This window comes from Heterocephalus glaber, unplaced genomic scaffold, assembly GCF_053883595.1.
Source record: "Heterocephalus glaber isolate CG9 unplaced genomic scaffold, H.glaber_assembly_v1.0 deba00001442, whole genome shotgun sequence".
Taxonomy (NCBI): domain Eukaryota; kingdom Metazoa; phylum Chordata; class Mammalia; order Rodentia; family Bathyergidae; genus Heterocephalus; species Heterocephalus glaber.
In genome coordinates, this window is record NW_028258296.1 from 24,462,399 (window position 1) to 24,481,055 (window position 18,657).

Sequence of the window (18,657 nt, forward strand, 5' to 3'; positions counted from 1 at the left end):
GACAGGAATGTAGTCAGCACTGGCTCTGGACCACCTGTACAATGCAGGGTATGCCCTCCTGACTATGTGCTGGTGTGAGTACCAGGTGCCAGGTGCTCATGAGTGTGTGAGTTGTGCCCTTCCCCTCACTTTCTGCATCTCCCAAAGAATCACAGCTGCACTGTAAGTGGGCCTGTTATTTTATGAAATCAGAATTTAAAACTAGATGATGTCTCCTCATTCTAGGTTGCTCAAACTGCTCCCCATTCTTAAATATCATTCTGTCATATTCTATATCTAAGGGTACTTTTTAAAGGATCAAATGGTTTCCAAGACCTCTTCTAACACAATAGAATATTTGAAGGTTCTGGCTGAGCAACCGTCTCAAACCTTGCCTCTGGCACAGCACCAGAAACTCCTTTTACGGTTGTTGATTCACAACCCTGGACTAAGTACTTTCAGTTTCACATAATTGTAAATCCGTTAAAAGGTTGTTGTACAATTCTCTCTTTGGTAAATCAGGGAAATCCAGAAAGCCTTACAACATTGGAGGGGTAAATAAGACTCTAACAAGCCAGTGAAAGACAGAAGAGAGAAGCCAGACCTCCACCAAGAAAGATCAGGTAAGACGTTGACTTCCCTTCAGCAGCTTCCCCAGCTCTGGAGGAACTCTGCTCAGGGATAAGCAGACTCTAAACCCAGGGTCAAGGGGTTTGTAAGGACAGTTACTTTTAAAAACCACCACAACCCTGAAAGGCTGGAGCTGAGCTTGAGATGGGACATGTGATCAGATGAAATCCAGACTCTAGCAAGGCAGCAGGTCCCTTAGTTACACTATTGTGCTTGTGTTGACTTTCTCTTGCTTGACATTGTGTTGATGGGAACACAAATAAATTACCAAGATCACTGATGAGCTTGCTGTTTTCAGGAGAGGAAAGCAGAGGAATGTGATGGTGGTGAACAGGCACCAGATTGGTAGGGACAAAGAGAAAAAATATGTAGGAAGCCAGAGAGAAAGAGAAAAGATCACAAAAGCAACCTACTGTTTTTAGTCATGCGTCTGTACTTGTTTTCAAATCAGATTTCTTCCCTAAGAAGTAGTGCAGGCTTAGTGATTTTTTTTTTTTTTTAGTACCCACCTACTCCTTACCCCTCACCAGCAGAATCTAGGCCCTGTGTTTTACTAAGGAGCCTACAAAGGAATTTCCTGCCGTGCAATACTAAGAGCAGCACATTGTGTCCCAGGCATCCCTGTGACCTCAAACATTTTCCTCCACTCTGGAAATGTCCCCTGAATTCCTGGCCGGGCTCTAGCCTCAATCATCACCTCTTTTCTGAATTTTCTCTCTCTCACTGCCAGGTCCTTATCCTCTGCCTCCTCTGCTCCTTTTCTTCCCTTTTCTTGCCAATCTCTCATTCTTCACCTTTACCAAATGGAAAACAGAAAAAAGAAGACCTAGAAATGTGCTGCTGAAAATTCAGATATTAGTTTGAACTACTTGTTATCTAGCAACTGCTTCCTAACTTCCTAATCCTTATTTCATAGTCATTTTAGCATCTTCTAGTACTTGCGATTGTGCACTCACACCTCGCTGAGTTCATGCTCACTGTGAAGCTCATGTTGCTCTAGTGTCAGGCACTGTTCTCACACACACCCTCCAAGTCCTTGCAAGGGTCCCTTCTTATGAGTTCTCATGGTCAGGTATTTTCACAGAATTTGTGGAAATAAATTTTGCTGGTTTCACTTTTTAGATGGCAATATGAGGGAGGAGTTCTGTGTCTCTTCATTCCACTGAAATGATCATAACTACTTGGGGTAGGAAGAAAGAATTCATTTTAAAATCCCTAGAAATTGTCCAAAGGTCATAGATCAAACAATGAACCATTTATTCATAAAGGTCCTTATTCACTATTACAATTAATTAACAGATCAATGTTTAACTTTTTACATAGACCCAGGGTGAAAAATACATCTTTTCAGTTCTATGCTGTTTTCCATTTGATGTCTTGTGAAAAGCTTTCTTTTTCTGAATCCAAAAGCAAAGTTCTCTATGATAAATTGAATGAAACACACGGATCGTAAGAGCAGCTGAATGTTGTGATGTTAGTTATGCTGTTTGAAATAGACTACATTCATAATATTTTTATAACTTTTCAACTTATACAAGTTTTCTCTCTGTTTTGTTGATGTACACAAAACTTTTGTTCATACTGGAAAATGCTATGACTCCATCTTCTGAATGCAAGGCCTAGAAATTCTAAATCTGATTCAATCTACCTCTGCTCTTATAGACCAGAAAACACACTGAACATGGCACCAGAGATCCACATGTCAGAGCCACTGTGCCTCATTGAGAACACTGAAGAGAAGCTGGTGGTTAAACAAGAAGCTCTGGGGATCCTGTCTGCCATCACCCAGCCCGTCGTGGTGGTGGCTATCGTGGGCCTCTACCGCACAGGCAAATCCTACCTGATGAACAAGCTGGCTGGGAAAAGAAAAGGTGAGTGCTGCCACCAAAGCTTTGGTGATCCCTTTCTATCCACCTACAATGTCACCATCCAGCATGGGGGTGTGAGGAGAGAAAAAGACATGGATGAATACTGAAAGCCAATGTTTGGGCCACAGCTGGTCTTTTATCTCCCTGGAAATACAAGGTAGCACTTTGTCTCTGATACTTTTGTTTTTTGTTTGGTTTTGTTATGTTTTGCTTTTGGCCTTAAATTGTCCTCCATGTTGAGTAAGATATCAATGAAATAATTTCCAAATACAACTAAAATTTTAAAACCATATTATATTTTAAAACCTCCAAACTATAGTATTTAATATTACTTTCCCACTCTTCGGTTGTAATTCAGATCAATACTTGTATTTTCTGCTATCTTCTCATCTTGGTTTCTTTAAGTCCTACCTTCATTACGGGGAAACTGTCCTTTGCAGGCTTTTCTGTTGGCTCCACGGTGCAGTCCCACACCAAGGGGATCTGGATGTGGTGTGTGCCTCATCCTGAGAAGCCAGGCCACACCCTAGTTCTGCTTGACACCGAGGGCCTGGGAGATGTAGAGAAGGTAAAGAAGAAAGATTATTTTGTCACCAACCTTTTCATCTTTGGATGTTTATACAGGGAAGGTTTTTTTGCTGTTGTTGTTGTATCTTGTTTTTTTCTAAACACATACTTCTTGACTAGGGTATATCCCCTTTTTTCTTTCTATTTTTAATTATAAAAGATTGAAGGGAAATATATTTACAGTGGATCCTCAAGTTATGACTGGCTGGTCATATGAACAACTTAGGCTATGACCAGAATTTTAGTTTTAACATCACCAAAGTCTTGAGTTATAAGTCAAATACTGGCCACTTGTGCTTCCAGATGGTCACAGATACAGATTTAACCCTTAAAGAGTTCTGAACACTACAACATCTTTTCCTGTATGGGGTTAATTGAGAAATTCTGGGCCAGTGTCTCTTGAAGGACACTGATATCTGCCTGCATACAGGAGAGAGATTTTGAAGGCTGTATAGAGAAGCCCGTGCCTTCATTGATCAACTTGAGTTACAATGAGCCCTCATTAACGAATTGAATTTGTAAGTCAAGCATCTTCTGCATACAGCAAAATCAGTATTAGAAGAATTATATTGGGTGTTTAAGAGAAAGATTCAGATTTGTGCAAGAATTGGCTCATATAAGTCAATTGTATATATCTCTTCCCAAATGTGAATTTAGTGAGTTTACTTTGGTAGCCTGAAATTGGTTATGGTCAAATTATTCAGGAAATGGTTAAGTGGTACAAATCAAAGCATTTTTCCCAGTGAGCCTTGTGAATAATAATTACTCAATAAAATAGATATATCTGTGTATTATACATATAGGCCAAGTTTTTAGACCCTAAAAAAACCTTGATTTTAAATAGTTAAACAAGAAGCTCTGAAGAACTTGTCTGTCATCACCCAGCCCATAATGGTGCTGGCTATCATGGACTTCCACAATAATTAATTTGAATATTCATTTTGAAAATATCTAACAGCAGTTAAAAGAAGAATGAGTTAACAATGTATAAGTAGGTATAAACTCATCAATGAGAAGACCACACTAAGTTCATGTGTCTGACAATGACTTTTGTTTGTCTTGTTTAACATTTGTATGTAAGAATCTTATTTTCAGGGCTTGATTATCTGGTAATGTCATGAGACATGATTAAATCTGTTCCGACTTCTAGGTTGATGATAAGAATGATGCCCAGATCTTTGCACTGGCTATCCTGCTGAGCAGCACCTTTGTATACAACACCATGAACAAAATTGACCAGGGTGCTATTGACCTACTCTAGTATCCTTCTGTGGTGCAGGATGGAGGCAAAACCAGAAAGATCTACATTCACCAGCTATGTGCATACAAGATCTTGCAAATCACAAAAATAAAAATTTGATAAACTTTGAAAGTGCACCATAGACAGCCCCCATATTAACAGGTGATGAAATGTCAATTTGGTTGAATGGTGGAGAGAAAATAGATGTTTGGGGAGACAAGGAATAAAATATGGGCCTAGATGTCCTGTTTTTGTGAACTTTCCTTAATTGCATGTCAGCAATGTGGCAGAACTCACAGATCTGCTCAGGACAAGAAACTTACCTGATATTAATGAGACTGAAGATAACATTGACTTACTGAGCTTCTTTCCAGACTTAGTGTGGACTCTGAGAGATTTTTACCTGGGTCTGGAAACAGAAGGAAAACTCATCACACCGGATGAGTACCTGGAGAACTCATTGAAACTCAAAGAAGGTAAGGGGGCTTGGTTCTACGAAAAGGAAAAAAATAAAGTAGTCCAATAAAGTATCTTCTTTGTAGGTTGCTAAATGTATATTTTTCCATATCAATATTATTAATTTAGAATAATTAAGAGATTCAATATTAAAATGCATCATTCTGTTCTTGGAACAAATTTCTTTCCTTTTTTACTTTCCCTGATTAGTACCTTTAATCTTTTGCTTAGGGTCTATAAAGACCTGTTAAACTAAGTAACATTAGTGAAAAGGATATTTCTTTGAGGTAAATAGTAAATGGAAATTCTATACTAAATAAATCCTAGGGCCTGGGATTTAGCTCAGTGGCACTGCACCTGCCTCACAAATGCGAGGTCCTGAGTTCCATCCCTGGTCCCAGATTTAAAAAAGATAAGAAAAATAATCCTATTTTCCTTCTACAGGAAGCAATGAGAGAATTCAAAATTTCAATTTGCCCCGTCTCTGTATAAAGAAGTTGTTTCCAAGAAAGAAATGCTTTATCTTTGACTCACCTGCTAACAAGAAGAAGCTTTCCCAGCTTGAGAAGCTGAATGATGATGAGCTGTATCCTGAGTTTGTGCAACAAGTGGCAGAATTCTGTTCTTACATCTTCAGCCACTCCACAGCCAAGACTCTTCCAGGAGGCATCATGGTCAATGGACCTCGTGAGTATCTATTTAGGTAATTTCCTTCAACTCAATGGAAAGTATAAGAAAGACATGAGTCTTCTTGTAGGACCAATGGTGACAAATGCATAAGTAATTACCACCCAGAAAATTATATGCCACCTTTTTTTATAAAGTTATAGTGGATGTTAAATGTATTTCTAGTATTTTTTAGTAATGCCTCCAAAACTACACAAGATAGGGGAAGAAAGGAAGGTAGGATAAAGTTAAAAGAGTTTTACTCATTGACTTTCCATTGTTGAACTACACTAATCCACATTGATTGGCAGCACTTCTTCATGAAATATGTTGGACTCTTATGATATGTCAAAGTCTTTGAAAGGCACAAGATAACCAAGATATATATCTTTCTGGTAGAAAGAGAACTTCATTGATACAAATGCTGAACCAAGATGGAAATTGTCTAGATCTCTAAAAGATATGAGTGCTGGCTTCATGGTATAGTTTATCCTAAGAAATCTCTGTCTCAGAATGCTGTAAATAATTTCTGTTATAAACGGAAGTTGACTGCAAGTTTACAAGAAGTAAAACAAGGAAGTTCCAAGCAAGAATAAGAAAATTGACATGGTCTAAAATTGCTTAATTTGCCTTTTTTTTTTTTAAAGAGGGTATTTTTCATACCAGTTTTACCATAATAAAATAAAAGAGAAATTCCAAAGAAAGTGGAACTGAGGCAAAGCAAAAGGGAAGACTAGAGAGCAAGGCCTATAGTATATTTGTTTATAGAGAATTACGGAGTGCAGACAATCACATACATCATGAGATTTACCATGTTATCTTCTCTGAACATGGTTTCTTTTCCCAAAGAAGGAAAGACTTTGTTTCCTAATTACATAATTTTCCAAAGGAATTTATCTGACCCGCTTGAATACTGCCCAGAATGGCTAAAACTTTCATGTAATGAATCACTAAGTTGACATTCTCAGAATTACTCAATATGGAGCGTGGACTCTTTCTCCACAAATAATATAAGCATTTTTTTCCTTTGTGAAGTTCTGGAGAAGCTGGCACAGACATATGTCAATGCCATCAACAGTGGGGATCTGCCCTGCGTGGAGAACTCAGTCCTGGCCTTGGTCCAGAGAGAAAACTTGGGTGCAGTGCAGAAGGCCTTGGCCCACTATGACCAGCAGATGGGCCAGAAGGTGCAGCTGCCCACAGAAACCCTCCAGGAGCTGCTGGACCTGCACAGGGCCTGTGAGAGGGAGGCCATGGAAATATTCACAAAGAACTCTTTCAAGGATGAGGACCAAAGCTTCCAGAAAGAATTACAGGTAATTACTTATTACTATTATTATTATTGTTCTAGTACATGGGCTTTAGGGTTAATAGAAGGCAAAGAATGTCTATGAATGGTAAAACAGAGCTTGAGAAAACAAGTACCAAACTTGAAAATAATAACAGACACTCATGTGATCCACTCCATGATATTACCATTACTTTTAAATCAAAAAGCATGTAAATACTCTAGGTAATTTAGATTTTTAAGCTTTCACATAGGCACATACTTCACCTTCAACATGTCATACCCACGGGTGAAAGTTGAATTGATTTTATTCCTTTCAAAATTGTATTTACAAAGCATTAGCTTTAGTGTTTTACTAATGAAACAAAATTGGCATATGTATCTACTAAAATATGGTGTATACAGGATTAATAGAATTACCAAATATCATTCCAGTTAATTATCCAATTCTCCCTTCTCATTGAAGGCAGAAAAACACAAAAATAAAAAATGTTGTGAAACACCAGGCAGCATTTAAAATCCAGGCATAGGGCTGGGGATTTAGCTCAGTGGTTCCGCCGCCTGCCTCACAAGCACAAGGACCCGAGTTCAATCCCCGGTACCAAAAAAAAAAAATTAAGTAAATAAATAAAATCCAGGCATGGGGTTAACGGGTAAGTACTCATAAGGTCACATCTATTTTTATTTATTTTTACTCTTTTGTTGCTGGGAATCAAACTTGGGTCCTTGTGCTTGAGCAGCAGGTGGCAAAACCACTAAGCTAAATCCCCAGCCCTCATAAGGTCACATCTAAAGCACAGATAACAAGAAAAATTGGTTTTAGCAAATTTCTAACCCAAAACTAAATGCTATTTATTTATTTACTTATTTAATTTTGGTACTGGGGATCAAACTTGGGACCTTGCGCTTGTGACAAAGGTGGTGGCACCACTGAGCTAAATCTCTGGCCCTAAATGTTTTCCATAGAGTCTCATTCTTAAAACTTTTCAAATTTTGGTGGGAAAGATATAGTTTTACTTATATTCCACTAAATTTCTACAAAAGATTATGTATTCTTTTTTAAAACAATACCTGGAAATACTGAATTTTTGCTAACATCTCTGTGGGATTATATTCCTTTGAAGACCCTACTAGATGCGAAGAAGAATGACATTTATGAGCAAAACAAGGAAGCCTCTTCAGAACGTTGCTTGACTTTACTTCAGGATATTTTTGGTCCTCTGGAAGAAAAAGTGAAACGGGGGATTTATTTTAAACCAGGAGGACATAATCTCTTCCTACAAAAAATGGAAAAGTTGAAGGCAAATTACTATCAGCAGCCAAGGAAAGGAGCACAGGTATCAGTAGTTTTATCTATTAACTATGGAAACTTTAGGGAACATTCTGAAAAAACAGTAAAGACAAGAGCAAAAACACGTGTATACAGGCACAAAGATGAAGCTTATACCTCTGCCGAGGCCTTTTGTTTAATACATGTTTATAGTACATTCCTGTGGGGAGCTGGTACATGTACATGATACAACTTAATTCTTTCATCTTGTTTTTTTTTTTTTCCTTATCGGGGATCAAACTCAGGTCCTTGCACTTGCGCAGCAGGCGGCGAAACCACTGAGCTAAATCCCCGGCCCTCTTTCATCTTCTTGCCCTTTACTTTCTCTCCCCTCTATCCATCTTCTCTCTTTTTTTTTTTTTTTGTTACCGGGGATCAAACTCAGGTCCTTGCGCTTGCGAGGCAGGCGGTGGAAGCACTGAGCCAAATCCATATCCATCTCTTGATCTCTTTTCTTTTTTCTGATGCATGTTTTCAGTACATTATGCTGACATTGCTTGTGTGGAGTTGGTCCATGTACATAACACATATTAATTTCTTTCTTCTTTCCCTTTCCCTCCTTTCCCTCCCTCCTCTCTCCTTCTCTTGATCCTTTTCTCCTTTGAGAAAGATCTATCTCCCCACTTCCTATTGTCTATTTTTTTGGTCATTACATGAAGCAACATTCATGGGAAACCATATGTATTACCATTCTAGCATAGCTGGGGGATCAAAATGAACCATCCCCATTATTAACAGACTTCTATTCCAACCCTCACTACTCATCACAATGGAACTTTTTCCTTTTTTAACTACACAGAACAGCTCAAAAATTGAAACTAATTTAAGGAAAAACAAAACTTGATTATCTCATAGAAACTAAAATCAAAAGGTTTTAATTTAGTTTCAATAGTAGCCATGGGCGCTCAGATGTCAAGGCCCAAGTCATACTCACACCTGCAACAGGACAGACTTGTGGACAGTTCTACCGTCTGCTGGCTGAGCATCCAGTAGGAGGAAAAGATGCTGAGAGCAAACAAATAAAGAGGTTTATAACGCTGCAAATTACCGTTTTCTGGTTCTGACTGGATATTTTGGGGTTCCTAGGCTGAGGAAGTTCTGCAGAATTACCTAACGTCCAAGCAATCTGTGAGTGATGCAATTCTTCAGACAGACCAGGCTCTCACCGCCAAGGAAATAGAAAAGGAAGGTAAGACAAAAATGGAGGCAACACAAGACTAGAAATTTCCAAATTTAAAAATAAATGTGACCAGGCCCATCCAAGACCATTAATCTAGAACAAAAATTGCAAATGTGTCCTATGTGAGTATGCCACTATCAGCTACAATTTGGTTATCTGGAAAGGGAAAACAAAGCAAGGAAATTCATTGATGGAGTTGCAACAACAAGAAATAAGAGTGGGAGGCAGAAGGAAAGGGCACAGTAATCAGAATGAGGTCTTGTTATTTTCTTCCTTTTCCACAGAGGCTCAGCGGAGAGCAGAGGCTCAAAGGGCCGAAGCTGAAAGACTGGCGGCCATTGCCAGGGAGAATCAGCGAATCATGGAGGAGAAGGAGAGGCTCCATCAGCAGCAAGTGAGACAGATGGAGATAGAAAGAGCAAACTTTCTGGCACAGCAGCAAAGGGAACTGGAACGTCGGCTCCGGGTAGTTATCAATTGTTTCACCTCAGGGTTGTACCCATCTCTCCTCTCTCTGTAAGCAGGAGAGCAGGAGCCATTGGCAAAGAGGAGAGGTGCATAACTTGTGGCTCAAGCCAAACACTCTGGAACATGACTGTTGTGCAAAACTGGGCACCACTTTCTGCCAAAAACATGGTTTAGGCAAGTTCTCTCTTCCCTCTCTGCCTCCTTTTCTTCCCATGTAAAATAGAGGCAATGGTTGTACATATTTTGTAAGGTTATTGTGATAATTGAATGCACTAATACTTATGTCCAAAATGGTATTTGGTGTAGAATAAGCACTATAAATTGTTAAATAAAAACTAAGGCATGGAAGGACCATGATAGTCTTTACTTTAACACGTTAATTGCTCTGAACAATCTTTTGCCTCAATCATAGACACTTTCTACATCAGTTTCCAGGGCTGTATCTTTGCTCCTGCCCTTCCCTTGATCATCTTGTTCTGATAAACTTTAACTTGCATTTTGTTACACCCAGTCCTTTAGTTTTAACATTGCTTTAGCAGCAGCAGCTCTTGGATTTTTGGGGGGGTGTTTACTGGGGATTGAACTCAGGACCTTGTACTTGCAAGGCAGACGGTGGAACCACTGAGCTAAATCCCGGGCCTTACAGCAGCAGCTTTTATTCACCAAGCACTGTACAAAGTCCTATGCATGCACTCCCTCATGTAAACTATTTGCTGGGGAGCAGAACCACTGTGCCCCCAGTTTTCAGAAGAGTCAAATTAGGTCCCAAAGGTGGACTAAAAGCCAATATTACACAACCCTTAAGTTGTCAAAACTGCCTTTCCAGTGAGTAAGGTCCAGAACATTGCTACCCTTGCAAAGCTGGTGTGAAATTCCTCTGTGAGCAGGCTCCTGAGGTAATCAACACCTTAACTCTTCCCCCCATTTCCCAGCCTACTTGCAGGTATTGGTTGCTCAGCAGCTACTCCAAAACATTCTTGAGATTGTAGCTCTTTCCTGAAGGGCAGGATGAGCAGGCAATGTGGTTTTTGATGTCCACTTCTGTCTCCAAAAGTGTGGTGACCTGGGACATGTCTTCATATAAGGCTTAGATTCCTCACTTGACTCTCATTGTCATCTCGACAATCTATTTTAGTATCAGCTTCTTCACCTAGAAACATATCTAACATCTTGCTGTGGGAAAATGAGAATTGAGGTCAAGCTATGTCAAAGATAATTCAAAGAAATTGTGTATGTAAAGGTAAAAGGAGCACTGGAAAAGAATTCTGGCCACACCAACCTTTCAGGGAAAGGAACATGAGTTTCAGGAGCTAGAGAAAGAGGAGGGTGAATAATTACAGTAGGAAGCTGGATGTACATGAATGGAAGAGAGATTTTCAGAGACTGTCTATTGTCACTGTGGACTAAAACAAGGACAAATAAATGACTAGGGCAATTAAAAAGAAGCTTAGTCATACTATTTGTTAAGCTCTGTAATTTCTATTCACCACTTCTAGGAGGAAGCTGAAAGGCAAAGAGCACTGGCTGAAGCTGAACTCAGAAGACAGCAAGAGGAGTTAGAACGTTTGAGATCTTATAGACCACCATCTGATGACTGTATCTTGCTCTGAAGTGCTAAATATTGGAGGTTCCCTTTTTTTTTCTCCTTTTTTTACTGCAGACACAAAGGAACAAGAAACATAAAACTTGGGACAATCATCATCTAAGTAATTCCAATGCCTCCTGTCTAACTTTCTGTATTTGGTTTAGGGTATTAAAAGTTAACTGGGGGCTGGATTAAATGGAATGCTACCAAGATCTTGGGCTCCACTGGTCATCACTCCTGCTGGTGCACATGTGCTGAATGCTGTCAGAGGAGGTATCTGTGCTAAAGTAGAAACAATATACAACTCTCACCTTGATAAAGGCCACTCTTCTATGGCTGTGGCACAGCTGGTCAGTAGTGTCAGTAGACCATCTGCATAGAGAAATTCTAAATGGAAAGCAAATCATATTATTATGAAATTAAGATATTTTAGAAGATAAGACGCCAGAATGGAAATTAGGTCCTAGAGCTGAAGGGCTATTAAAAAAAATAAAATAATGCTTTCCTTTATGTTTAACCTCAATAAAAATATAACTTAATAGTACATTTTCTAATAGAAAATAAATTTTTTTAGACTTAACAATTGTTTATTATATACTTATACTTTTATAAAGCTTGAAAATAAGTGATGCAAAAATGTGATGGAACTCATTTAATTTTATGCTTACATTAGTGCTACATCACCATGTGTGAAAGCATGCTGCTTTTTAAAAATTGTATATTTTATAAATATATCTGTTAGTACATATTTTAAGTACTAAAATATTTTTTAAACCATAACTCTGTTGCTTTGTTTTTATTCTCCTCAGTAGTTAAAAGTGTATAATGAAGACTGAATTTCCCAAAGGAGATTAAGAAATACTTTAAGATGGGAATGAAAACACTCTTTTTGGTTGTTTTCTGTTTGTTTTGTTTAACTACAATAAAATACGTTTTGAAAATTATAGGAACAGGGCCGGGGATTTAGCTCAGTGGTTCTGCTGCCTGCCTTGCAAGCACAAGGACCCGAGTTCGATCCCTGGTACCAAAAAAAAAAAAAAAAATTATAGGAACATTAAAAAACCCTCTATTTTGTCTCCCTTAAATTCATTATTAATTTAAAGAATTTCTCATTTGAACGATATGATAGAAAGTTGAATTTTTTTCTGTTGCTCTATGTATAAGAAAAGTAGATTAATGTTAATGTCTGTACTTTTTTTTTATTCTTAGAAGAATAGAAAACTGAACTACTCATATCATATATGGTTGGGTATGGTTGGGTATGCTATATTTCTGGACTTGACATTAGCTTCAGAAAGTACCAGCATATTGACTCAACATTTGGGAGGCAATATTCTATAATTACTTCTATAAGCTATACAAATCATAAAGGTGTGTATAATTCATTTTAAGATCCAAGGAAATATCATAGTAAAAAAGAACAACTGTTCTCTATCAGTGACACCCATCTTTACCCATATTTAAGACCCTCAGACTCAACATAACTAATTCACTTATTCAGCATTCCATGGCCTGGTACCATCAGCCCACACTATATTACAAGAACCCGATATCTTTTTCAATGCTTTTTCTCTTGTATGTTGCCCACCAAAATTAAGGGATTTTTCTTCTTTACAAATTTTCAGAGAAGGATGTTGTTGAAATAAATTCTTCTCTACAGCCTCTGATGGAACTTAGCCCTCCCAACACTTTGCTTTTAGTCTCATAGACTTCTACTTTCCAGAACAGTACAGTAATAAGCTGCTGTTGTTTTGAGTCTCCAAGTTGGTGGTAACTTGTTATACAGCTGCAACAGGAAACATAACTTCTTTATTAGTTAACACTGTAAGAAATTATTAATGCCATCTAATATGGATTCAGGATTGTGTGCCAGTAGTGGTTACTATAACAACTCATCCATTACTCACCAAAATCCTATGAACATTTAGTAGAGTTTTATTGCATTTATTTTTTTGAAGAATTATTAATATGCATTACTGTTATTCTTTGTTCTTTAAAACTATGGAATATGACAGATTTAGAAGAATGTAGAAAACATGAAATGTACAATACTTAACATAAATTATAAAATGAACACATAAATCACTCCCTAGTAACATAAATTAAGCATTCTTCAAACCCTAAAGACACATATTATGACTTCTAGAAAAGCTTCTAGAGCAAACCACAACTTTCCCAATTCTTTATAGACTTCATCATATGAATGTGAGATCCAAAATGATGAAATTGACTTTGGCCTGCTTTCCATATGAATGGAACGACAGTGTATGTATTCCTTTTTATCTTGCTTCCTTTGTTAATAAGATATTTATAAGATTTGTGTATAGTTGAAAGATGTATATATTATATTTGTTCATATTAGCATTGATAAATCAAGGGGTGATCATAGAATAGTGGTGCACACTTATGATCCCAGCACTCAGGAGGCTGAGGCAGTAGTTTGTCACTAGTTCTAGGCCACCCAAGGCTACAATAATGAGTTCATATACAGCCTGGAATACATAGTGACATTTTATCTCCAAAATATTCCAACAAAACAAAAGACAATGGAAGTTTACATTTTACAAAATTTACTACAGTCAAAGACATATTGTCATTAATCTCCCTTAAAATACTGCCTCTCACTTCAAATACATGTATTCCAACTCTTCTTTGCAACTTTCTGAAGCAATTCTGGAGGTCCTCTTTTGTGAGGGCCTTTATAGGTGTGATAAAAAAATACAGTGACTACTGCTGCCAAGTGCAAGAACAAGGGGGCTTGTAAAAATATTACAGTGTGTCCTCATCCATTACATTCACCAGATCTGGCACCGTGTGACTTCTGGCTCTTCCCCAAAGTAAAAATGACCACAAAGGGTGAACATTTTGAATTGATTCAGGAAAACAAGGCAGATACACAATACCACAACTAAATGCACTCTCAAAACAGAACTTCCAGAGCTGCTTCAGGAAATGCCAAGAACAATGGGAGAAGCATATTCAGAATGAGGGGGAGAATTTTGAGCTAGATTAATGGCAATGTCTTTCACTGTAATAATTTTTAAAATATTTATATGCTCATGATACTTTTCTAACAATTTTTGCATTTGGATTTTCACAATTATCTTTTAATTGTTAGTAAGGACAATTTTTACCACGTAGACTTGCACAGGTACATAAAAAATTTCCTTGTATAATACTCCAAGAAGTGAAATTCTTAGATCAGCAAGGATACATATTTACTTTAGTCTTTCCATATCAAGTTTGTTATGATTCAAATTCTCTGTGGCACTTTACATGCTTACCAGAACATTATTATCAATCTACCCATCACTTTTTTTTGAATGGCAGCTACATGATGATATCTTGTTTAGACATTAATTTGCACTTTTCTCCTACAAATCTGGTGAAGCACCTCTTCATGTTTACTGGCTCTTTTCATTTTTTTCCTTGAAGTTTATTGGTACATTTTAGGCATACAATACAGTTACATTCATCAATGGGAATCTGTACCCTTACATGATGTAAAGGCCTATTTTTGTCTCTTCTATTGTGCTGTTTTCATTTTTCTAGATTTTTAGAAGTTCCTTCAGCATCTTGGAAATGAGTTTTTCAGGGTCAGATGGTTTGTCAATGTCATTTCTCATTCTGTGACATCCTTTAACTCTTTCTACAGAATTTTCATGAAAAGTTCATAATCTTAATGTACTCAACAATATTTTACTTTATCCCTAGGGGCATATGTGGTGGGTGTGTGCGTGTGTATGTTTGTGCACACATGTGTACACGCTCCCTATCTTCCCTCAAAATATTTCCTCTCACTTCAAACACATGTATTCCAATTGTTCTTTGCAACTTTCTGAAGCAATTCTGGAAGTCCTGTTTTGTGAGGGCCTTTACAGGTGTGACCAAAAATACAGTGAATTCTGCTGCCAAGTGCAAGCACAATGGGGCTCATAAAAACATTACAGTATGTCCTCATGCATCACATTCACCACATCTGGCACCATGTGACTTCTGGCTATTCACTGTGTGAATTCTTTCAGCTACAGAAGGTCATGGTGTTACTTATCTCTTTATGTTCTACACTATGTATCATTATACCTTCCCAACTTAGCTTTACAATTTAGTAAGAGTTGAAAATCTATGTTATGTGAAGTATGTGTTCAAAATAGTTTTCTGGAAAAAGGGAACTCATTTTTCCCAACACAGCTTAATAACAAGTTAGTCTTTTTCCTAACCTTTGGAAAGAACTCCTCCGATGGAAATATGAAGCTATGCTCATGTCTGTTCTGAGTTTCTCTTACTTGTTACTTTTGGCTTTTTTCTCCATCTATAGGTGCAAACATAACAATGTATTACTTGCTATATTTTAATTTGTTTCTATTTATGCTCTACTCAATCTTCTTACAAAGTTTTTCAAAGTACTCAAACATTTGAAATCCCACGTAAATTTCAAAGTATTTTATATCCCTAACAATGATTTAGGCTGTTGCTGGGATTACATTAATAAATTCATTAATTTTTTCTATCAGCTGTATTTTTTTAAAAAAATGTGTATTTACATTCAATTTGAAACACTTTTACTATCTAGAGAATTTTGAGTTCTCATTTCCTATTCAATATTCTAGAGATGTTTTTCTATTTTTTTAATTTATACACTTCCCTAAAAGAAAGTGCTCAGTCTTACTTGTGCTTTTTTATATATAGTATTTGTATTTCTCTAGTTGCTATCAAAATGTTTTCTTTATATTTAAGATTTATCATGTTGCCTATGATGGACATGTGTAACTTTATCTTTGTATTTATTCTTCTTGGGGCTCTCTGAACTTCTGGATCTGTGGTTTGCCATCTTAGAAATAGGGGGAAACTCTCAGCCATGATCACTTTCCTTTCTATTTCTTCTTTTGGAGTCCCAATTACATTTAGAGTAAATCTTTTCACACTGCTTTGCACAATGTCCTGAGGTACTGAGTGCTCAGCTATCATTTATATCATTTTTTGAATGTCTTTGTGATGTCATTTGGTAAGTTTGTATTGAATGATTGCAAAGTCTCTTATTCTTTATTCTGCTTTGTTTCTGTTCAAACTTTCGTTAAGACCATTAAAGGAATGTTTTATCATTAATATTGTGCTCTTCATTTACATAATTTGTCTGACTTTGTTAAGAGTTCCTATTTATCTGCAGAAAATCCACATCTGTTCGGGTATGCTGATCATTTTTCCACTAGATCCTTTTTTTCCCCACTAGATTCTTTAACATAATAAACATACAGATTTTAAAGGCCCTGTCTGATTGTGCCAACATTTGGTGTGTCTCTACAACTGATATTTGCTTTATCTCTTTAAAATTAAATTTTTACCTGGTTTTTCTGTGCATCTCATAATTCTGTAATTGAATGTCAGGAACTGCTGAAAAAACTAGTGGAGACTTATATAAAATAGTGTTTGTGTTTGGAAATGTGCATACCTCTTCTATATTAAAATGCTTGCAGTGAGCATTGCTCAGTGAAGCTGTAGGTCAGCTAGCTGTGGGTGTTGTTTTTCTGCTGCTTCCTTCAGTGAACCACAAGCCTCTAGTTTCATCAGTGAAGTTCTACAAGGGCCCTGTTCATTACTAAAGACCTGGAATGCTACAAATTTGTCTCAGTACCTGAAATGTCCTTTCACTCTTATCCAACAAACTCTTCACAATCTGTGACACATGGGCCTTTTCTTTCTTTGTGCTTATGTTCCTATCCCAACCTGCTCTGACTTGTTACTCAGTTCAAGGTGACTGGTAAAGGCATGAGTCATTTCTGCCCTCCAGGTTCAGCTGTGCAGTCTCAAACCTGGAATGCTCAGCCTGCCTGCTCTAACAAAGGCTACCTCCTGTCTTCTCCTCTGCCTGTAAGCTTTCCTGTTCATACTAATTGAGGCTACTTTTATGGTCTTTTGCCAAACTCTGTATAACAGGATGTCAAAAATGATACTACCCTTTGTGCTAGGGTATTTTTACTAAGTTCCAGAGTTGAGTACACTAGGAACAACAACAACAACAACAACAACAACCAAAAAATCCAAAATAAAGTGACACAGTATCTAAAAAGATAATACAGATCATTTTTTTACTGTAGTTAGTTAATAGAACATGAAAGAAGTTCATTTCAGCTAAATAAAACCTCACTATCAGTTTCAGAAACCATGGAAACAAGTTCTCAATTACCAATATTATATTGTTATGACTGAGATAACGAGCATTATTCTTAAAAATATTTTTCAGAGTCACGCAGAAGATGCCGAATCACCCTGCTGCAGACAGGCAGCCACCTGGTTCCACACTACAAAGACGCAGAGGACACCAGACCACCAGACCAAGGTACTGAGTCCCGCTGCTCCCGGCCCAGAGGTAGGGGCTTCTGAGCCACCATCCCACTGCTCCTGGTCCAGAGGAAGGGACTTCCTGGCCAACATCCCTCCCGCTGCTCCCAGCCCAGAGGAAAGGGCTTTGGGGCCACCATCTCTACCACCACTCCTGGCCCCTGTCCCACCTCTCCCAGCTAAGAGGAGGTGATGCTCACGGGCGCCAACAGCACCCCCCCACCCATCCCCCCATGTCGACATGAGAAAACATGTAAATAAGACTCAAAAGCAGACTTCCAGATCACCTACAGCAACCCCAAAGGGAAATGAGATGGAACACTCTGATACACCTGGACCCACTGAACTGGCAACAAAAGGGAATCTGGAAAAAATGAAATCGGAAATAATTTCTGACATAACAGGACAGATTGTGCTCCTAGTGCAAGACATTATTAATAAATCTAGAGAGGAGCTGAGGAACATGATGGAATCCCAAAATAGGACACAAATGGAACCCATACAACAGATACAAACAGATATCCAGGAGATTAAAAACTTCATTGAAAGTCTACACAGCAGAATGAGCCAATGTGAGGACAGAATTTCAGATATAAGAGACAAAATTGGTATGAGTCACCAGGAAAATAAAAATTTCTTAAAAATAGTAAGGGACCACAAGAAATCAATCCAGCAGCTGCTAGATGATGCAAAGAAGAATAACATAAGACTGATTGGAGTCAATGAGGAAAGAAGATAGAACGCAAATGACATAAAAAAACTGTTTACAGGAGTAATGGCAGAAAACTTCCCAAGCAAGGGAAAAGAACTTGACATACAGATAAGGGAGGCATATAGGACTCCAAATAGCCTTGATCAAAAAAAATCTACACATAGGCATATAATTGTTAAGATTCCAGAAACTCAATAAAAGAACAAAGTTCTACAAGCAGTCAGAGAAAAGAAACAAATCACATACAAAGGAAAGCCCATCAGAATCATAGCAGATTTCTCAATACAAACCATCAAGGCAAGAAGAGCTTGGAGTGACATATTCTAAACCCTAAAAGAAAACAGCCTCC

At 37.7% G+C, this 18,657-nt stretch overlaps 2 protein-coding genes across 3 annotated transcripts in view; one reads left to right on the forward strand and one right to left on the reverse strand.

Annotated features, from left to right (window-relative positions):
• Gbp6 (guanylate binding protein family member 6) overlaps positions 1–3,051 on the reverse strand; it is a 49,144-nt gene extending 46,093 nt beyond the window's left edge. Inside the window, exon 1 of one of the 2 annotated variants that reach the window (XM_087213045.1) lies at positions 2,889–3,051. The gene's annotated coding sequence lies outside the window, so the exon portion shown is untranslated. The remainder of the gene's footprint in view (positions 1–2,888) is intronic. The other variant, XM_004841309.4, reaches the window with a different exon arrangement.
• Positions 412–11,469, forward strand: Gbp5 (guanylate binding protein 5). The gene is made up of 11 exons (XM_004841308.3): positions 412–602; positions 2,272–2,480; positions 2,918–3,045; positions 4,195–4,304; positions 4,564–4,760; positions 5,185–5,427; positions 6,442–6,722; positions 7,819–8,031; positions 9,111–9,213; positions 9,489–9,670; positions 11,169–11,469. The coding sequence occupies exons 2-11, from the start codon at positions 2,291–2,293 to the stop codon at positions 11,280–11,282; spliced, it is 1,761 nt and encodes a 586-aa protein (XP_004841365.1). The 5' UTR covers positions 412–602; positions 2,272–2,290; the 3' UTR covers positions 11,283–11,469.
• Positions 11,470–18,657: the final 7,188 nt, after the last annotated feature.

What these genes read in the sequence shown, in the direction of transcription:
- Gbp5 (XM_004841308.3), top strand. Translation starts at nt 2,291, where the DNA reads ATGGCACCAGAGATCCACATGTCAGAGCCACTGTGCCTCATTGAGAAC. An exon ending in CTCATTGAAACTCAAAGAAG is followed by an intron (nt 4,761 to 5,184) that starts GTAAGGGGGCTT and finishes TTCCTTCTACAG; the next exon opens with GAAGCAATGAGAGAATTCAA. An exon ending in CATCATGGTCAATGGACCTC is followed by an intron (nt 5,428 to 6,441) that starts GTGAGTATCTAT and finishes TCCTTTGTGAAG; the next exon opens with TTCTGGAGAAGCTGGCACAG.